Source organism: Sinocyclocheilus rhinocerous, unplaced genomic scaffold (genome assembly GCF_001515625.1).
Source record: "Sinocyclocheilus rhinocerous isolate Xijiao unplaced genomic scaffold, SAMN03320098_v1.1 scaffold877, whole genome shotgun sequence".
NCBI classification, from domain to species: Eukaryota; Metazoa; Chordata; class Actinopteri; order Cypriniformes; family Cyprinidae; genus Sinocyclocheilus; species Sinocyclocheilus rhinocerous.
The window spans coordinates 99,441-106,291 of NW_015662177.1; the positions used below are offsets into that span (position 1 = coordinate 99,441).

Here is a 6,851-nt window from a genome sequence, read left to right on the forward strand (position 1 = left end):
AAAAAAAAACACATCTTAAGCATGCAGAATAAGATAAGTGGACTTTGAACGATTAAATGCTGTTTTTGTAATTGTGGCATCTGTATTTGTAATTGCAAAATTCGATTAATTGTGCAGTCCTAGTACGAAGGCAACAACATGCGTAATCGACCTTTGGTTGCTATCACTGTCTGTGTTTAAGCACTGGTGTAGAGTATATTTTCCCAAAACTCGCTATTAGTGGGTCTTGAACTTACTGTTCAAACCTCAAGCAGTGAATGTGGGCAGCCAATCATTGCCAATCCTCATTCTGAATACGAGGTGCCCCAGGGCTCTGTCCTGAGACCTCTATTGTTTACCATATGCACCCAAAACAAAAATCCATTGTAGTTTTCTGATGATGTGGTTGAGGTCGACCCAATCCCAGATGATGGAAAGGCCTTTCTGGAAAACGTGAAGAACCTGATGCTTTGTTATCATGGTAATTTGTGTCAACAGAACTAATTACACCCCTTACTATTAACAGAAGATCCCACCTAGAGCATGGGTGCAAAATGATGAATTAAACAAAAAATCACAGATAAAGGACATCAGACCAGATTTCTGTGTTTCCCGTAAAATTAACAAGCTTGAGATTTCAAGAGAAATGCTGAGAAACTGTTATCCACTTGTTTACATTTGGCAGCCCACATCGGTTTTGGAAAAAGGTTAGTGAACCTGAGTAATGTTTATGAATGATACCACCTATGACCTTTAACCGGTGTAATCAGTAACCCCAGGGTTATTCATCCAGATAAATCAAGCTACTTAATCCAGTAGCAGGCCAATAGTAAGTTCTCACTCTTGATCGGCTATCCTCAGAGTTTAGGTCTAACTCCACCAAAAATAAATAACCAAAGTCAGCATGTTCACTAGAAAATAACAATAGGAACATGGCTGCAATAAATCTCTATATGAAAGCAAATCTCCAGTAATAGGACTGATCACCCCTGACCAATTAATTACCCAAGTAGCTGACTGCACACAACATGCTATAATTATTACAAAACTTCTCACCACCACTACAGTTCCTCTATCTACACCAAGACACGTGCTATTTTGTCACAATAAAGTCTAACTGGCGGATTAATGACCAGGGTGGCACAATACTGCCATCTTTAAACTGCTTTGACATGTGAAGCTAACAGAGGAGCTAGGCAGCTAGTTAGCCAGCATGCTAACACTGATCAACTCATAGACATCAGCTCATAACACTACATAGATCAATATCTGAACAGCCGTCTATAATATATGCTGTTTCTCAAAGCCTCGTCAGCGGTCTACCAGCGTTAAAGGGCATCAAACGCGCGTTCAAATATGATGATGCCCAAAAATGCTGTCAAGGGAAGCAGCAATTAACTAGGCTTTGAAATACAGCCTGTGAAATAGATTAATGCTATAAACCACTGCTCTATATATATATGTTCTCTATTGTAGATCAGTGGTATAAACTGAGATCTGTTCTGTTTTGTAAAAATGAGATATGCCGGTAAAAATTAGCCATACAATCGGACAGACCCTTCGTGACTCAGGCAGCATTTCTGCCCCAATGCATGCTGAATTAAAGGGGTCGCTGATTCAGACCGGCATTCTGGTTTTCTTCTTTAAAACTGACACGAAACAAGTATTTGCTTTCGTGAACGTGTGGACTATATTAAAGCTGTTCGTTGACACGTCCATTTGACGGTTACACTTTATAATTTCGGCAATTCTTACCTCTCCGTTGGTTACGGACGACTGCTGTGTTGCTTGAGTCTCCTGCGCCGCCATCTTACCTGTCTCTATCGCACACTGTAATGTGGTTAAATGTGGTGGTATGTAATCTGATATATCGCGAGATTTTCTGTATGTGAACTTCTAATCGGGAACTACTACGGATCGGTTCTTTCAAACAGTTCGTCTCAAAGAACCGTTTCAAAAACGTTGAAACGTTTTTTTTTTAATATAGCCGTTTATTTTAATTTTCATATGTCCCAGTTCAATTTGTTGATTCCATGATTCAGCTCTTATCATAAATACAAACAGCAAGGGAATTATGGGGATTTAAGTTTAGTTTTTATTCTTATTTATTTTTAAATTATTATTTAGTTTAGACTTATTTAAAAAAATTAAATTTGCATCCCTTTATTTTTGAACATCGATGTGATTAAACAAATTAAATTGTTTATCTTGAAACAATGAGCCGAATTATGGGCACCAGGGCCGTCCTTAGGGGGGCGCAACTATTTAACAGAATAGGTTTAGTAGCTTCTTCCTCTTTAAATGTTTAGTTCTAATTAATTATTTTAATTTAAGTAAAATGTTGATTCAATAAGAGCCTCGTTTAAGATAAAAATCAGTGTCTTATATAAAATAGGTGTTTACTATTTACAAATAGCCTATTGAAGTTCTTAAAGGGATAGTTCACCCAAAAATTTAAATTGTCATTATTTACTCAACATCATGTCATTCCAAACCTGTATGAATTTATTTCTTCTGTGGAACATAAAATAAGATAATTTGAGAAATTCAAGAAATTTTTGTCCATAAAATGGTTTGGTTACATTCTACAAAATATCTCCTTTTGTGTTCCACAGAAGAAAGTAAGTCACACAGGTTTAGAACAACATGAGGGTGAGGAAATGATGACAAAATGTAATAACATTAAATTTTCTGCATTCTAGCTCAAAATTAATGCTTTACTGTCCAGTACATTTCTATGTGACAAAAATGCATAATTAATAACTTTGTTACATTTGAATTCAGTAATATCTATTACCGGTATTATCTGTGTCTGTCCTGTTTTATTTAGGCTATTCATTTATTATACTTCAATTGAAGGCCCTAACCCAGCAAAACATTCTCAGGGAATTTGTGGGCCAAATGGGCTGGATTTGTCCAGGGCCGAATTTTAATCCCAGCCCAGCCCTGCATGCATGCAATATATTATATTATATGTAATATAATATTAATAATAATAATAATAATAATAATAATAATAATAATAAGAAGAAGAAGAAGAAGAAGAAGAAGAAGAGGAATCTTAAATAATAGTTTGTTTCATTAGGCTATGTTGGCTTGACAAAGCCTTACAAGTATTAGGTTACAAAAATAAAAACATTCTGTGCCAATTCTTACGCCAAGGATCTACATTTTTCACTTCAAAATAAAAACTCCACACAAATCTAAAATCAAATCCTTCTTTAGTTAAACTTTAATACAATGTCACAACACTATATTTTTCAAGAGACACGAAATTAGATCAGATATAGTCTCAAAACCGTTTTGACTGATTATATCTCACAAATGTTGCTATTCAGATTAAATACTAGCCTATTCATAGGTTTCATGTGACGTCACACAGTGGTGCGGCCGCCATTTGTGGGACCGAATTGCAATTCCGCCAATCTGCTGTGCTCTGGGCTGTGATAACAGCAAATCACAATGGATTATTTACCAAGAGATGTGGAAATCCGCAAACAAACAGATGAAGAAGAGGAGGATGATGACGGTTCAGCGCATACAAGGAGAAAGGTTTGTAGTTTTAGTTTCCACATTCTTATTTTTATGAATGTAACAATGTAATTACTTCAAGGATGTTAGAGTGAAGAGGATTTGTTTGTACTATTAGTTTTATAATTATATAGAAGAACGTTATTTTCAAATAGTCTGTTAACTAAAAAGCCTATATAAGCTAGTTGCAGTGATTTTTACAATGACAATGTACTGCAATCAAATGTATATGCATCAATATGTCTGAGATCATTTGTAGTAGCTGTGTCCTGCTTTTACAGTTGCTAAATTTAAGCAGATTTATGTACAGGTGCTCACCACTGCCAAAACACATGTAACTGACTACGTCGGCAATTTACGGCTGCCGCATCTGGTCCGGTTGATTCGGCCCAGAATCTGAAAGTGAGCACGCAAGCATCCAGGCCGGGTGCTGCAGATGGATCCGGGCCGATGGACAAGTCTCTAGCAGGTGAAAATTTAACTGAAAATGGCCCGAGTGTACGGAGAGGGATTGTGTATGAGGTAGATGTAAACAGCCTATCAGCAAACGTCAAGTTGGTAAGTTTTCACTAGACTTTAGTGGAGTCAGCAGTTCGCTTGACAGTAAATAAGGATCTAATCCTAAAGTATCTATTTTATTTATTTAATTTTTTTTTAATACCATTGTTTTCCGTTGTTGGTGAAGTGTTGTTTTGGTTTCCGATTAACGTTACCAAGGACAGGCTACGCAAGGTCCTAAAGATGGCGGCCGCAACAAAAAAGCCACGTGACTGAAACCCATTAATAACTGTTTCGACAGACCTCTAATAATGGTAAGTTTCGTTTTTAGGAAATGGAGAGAGACTAGGCTATATATGCGCTCCTGGGCTGCTACACTCATTCAACATATCTGGCAGGAACAGAAGCCGACACAAATGCGAGATGGACAACTGGTAAGTAACTGGTAAGAAACGTTTTTAATAGCAACACAGTAGACTAGGTGATATTCTGAGGAAATTTGTGTTTCATTCTTTTAGGAATCAAAGAGGTTTATCAATATAAACGTTGAGGAGAATGGACATATAATCATGAAAACAACAATTCATTTGCTTCTTGTCCTCCGAATATTCATGCTAACGGACTGTTATCAAATATATTCAGGTCTTGTTGGTTTGCGTCTAGGTTGAGGTCTAGATTGAGTGTAAGTTTCGTTTCGCCAATCAGCGTCAACTCAGATGCAGATGCTCCAGGAATATGAAACTGAGGCGCAAGTCGCGTTCAAACACAGGCGGAGCGTATGGCAAGCCGAATTAGTTTTAAAGTGCCCCTATTGTGCCATTTCGAATATTGCCTTTCACGCAGTGTGTAATGTAGCTGTCTGTGAATGTAAACTATCTGCAAAGTTGTGAAGCTGACAGTGCACGGTAAATAAAGTTATTGTCTCTTTAAAAAAATAGAATCTATTCATATCACCTAAAGGAGTCGTCAGGAAATTTGAATCCCACTTTTGTGATGGCTACACGTCACTGGGTAATACATTTGCATAATGCCTGCCTATGTTCTATGTTGTCGGCGCAAACAACTTGACCCGCCCTGAAATAGTGTAGCATTTCTGTGTGCTATAACATCATGTTGAGAAGACAGTGTGTCCAACAATGTGAAAGTAAATTTGTTTTATTTTCACTTCCGAATGATGAGGCTGCAAAGAAAACAACCACAGCAGTACAATCTTTTTCGTGTTCCCGTCATTTTACTGACGACTGCTTCTCTAATCTTGGGGTGTTCAAGGATTTACAAAACACTTGCTCTTGAAAGATGGATCAATTCTGTGCCCGTTTATTTGGACCAGATTGCTCCACTGAATCACAACGTGTGTAAGTATGATAGATAATAAATGTTTATATTTTCTATTGATCGTTCAAAATACACTTAATTCTTCATAAAACAGGCGTCTAATGCTCAACAAATGCAGAAACGTATAACACTAATACCTGTTGTACTTCATCGCAGCAGAGGTTTTCACCTTCGCTTGGCATTCTGATACAGTTCCCACAAGTGCACCTAAATAAACTACGGCAATCTAAGTTGACACTTACCACTGAGAAACATCCTGCTCCAGTTGTGCTTGTGGTTGATCAACTAGACGTTTCATCATCGGTCTCTGGCTCGAATTTTAAATTTTTTTAAATTTTAAATTTTTTTTAAAATTTTTGGCTCGAAGGTAAAATCGATACCATCTTTTCTCTCTATACATTCTCTCTGGAGCTGTCATTCAGTTATGACAATGGCCGTTTCGTTTCTGACACGCACTGTATGCGGTAGACCAATAACAAATGACTGGGCCATCTGACCAATCAGAGCAGAGTAGGCTCACGGAAAGGAGGGGTTTAGAGAGACTGAATCTTAAGCCCGGCTCACACTGTGCGATTTTGGCCACGATTTGGTTGTCTGAGACAAATTTTGGAAATCCTAAAAGATTTCTATAATCCTAGGCTAAAATCTGTTGTCTTTGATCGCTGGTTTGACATGTTCACCGACAGCCGATTAACGGCCGTTGCGATACATTTTTTCCTTTGATTAAATTCTGGCAGTGTCAGAAGATTTCAGACACTTTCCTGCAATGTGACATCTCCTACGACGACCGTCAAACCAAGAACCAATAGGAGCGCTGAACCTGATAATGCAATTAACGCAACAACTTCAAACCACCTCAGTGAAAATGTCGAAACGAGTCAGGTGGACAGTACAACAAGAAGAAAAACTTATTGAGTTTATTTATTATCCTGCCCCGGATGTTTAAACTCGAATAACAAAATTACCTCAAGTTCGCTCTGTAGAACTGGAAGTCCATAAAGTCCTCTTTTGCCCAGCCATGACTTGCTCCATATACGTCGTCTTCATTTTTTTCGTTTTTTATTATCAAGGCATGTAATTAAAAAAACTAATGCTACATATTGCTTTTGTTTGCTAGCTACCATTATAGAGAGAGAACGCGGGTCACGGATTGATAACGTAAAACTCCGGACAAGTCTTCTTGTGTACGTCCGTTTTTGTCACGTCTTGACTGTCATACAGTCTGACATTATGACAACTGAGATCCTACAGTGTGACATGGGGATCATGTTCGCAGGGTTGGGCAAAGATACATCAAAATGTATTTTAAAATAAAATACCAAATACCTTCATTTTAAGTGTATCAAAATAAACTACAAAATACAGCAGCCACACCATGTATCAAAATAAACTACTGTATTTTTGTATTTTAAAAATACTAAAAAATACTTTTACAAGGGAGCATGAAATTTCTTCACAAACCTTCCATGATCCATCAATTGGCCTATTTGATCTATCCCTTCACCATT

The 6,851-nt window shown here is 37.4% G+C and overlaps 2 protein-coding genes across 3 annotated transcripts in view; one reads left to right on the forward strand and one right to left on the reverse strand.

Moving 5' to 3' along the window:
• LOC107727917 (cleft lip and palate transmembrane protein 1 homolog) overlaps window positions 1-1,827 on the reverse strand; it is a 12,510-nt gene extending 10,683 nt beyond the window's left edge. The window contains exon 1 of the mRNA XM_016537955.1: window positions 1,735-1,827. Coding sequence (XP_016393441.1) covers window positions 1,735-1,788 — 54 coding nt within the window. The 5' untranslated portion in view covers window positions 1,789-1,827. The remainder of the gene's footprint in view (window positions 1-1,734) is intronic.
• Window positions 1,828-3,946: 2,119 nt separating this feature from the next.
• LOC107727928 (uncharacterized) overlaps window positions 3,947-6,851 on the forward strand; it is an 11,095-nt gene continuing 8,190 nt past the window's right edge. The window contains exons 1-2 of one of the 2 annotated variants that reach the window (XM_016537975.1): window positions 3,947-3,979; window positions 4,340-4,453. In XM_016537975.1, the coding sequence (XP_016393461.1) occupies window positions 4,365-4,453 (89 nt within the window). In that variant the 5' untranslated portion in view covers window positions 3,947-3,979; window positions 4,340-4,364. The remainder of the gene's footprint in view (window positions 3,980-4,339; window positions 4,454-6,851) is intronic. The other variant, XM_016537974.1, reaches the window with a different exon arrangement.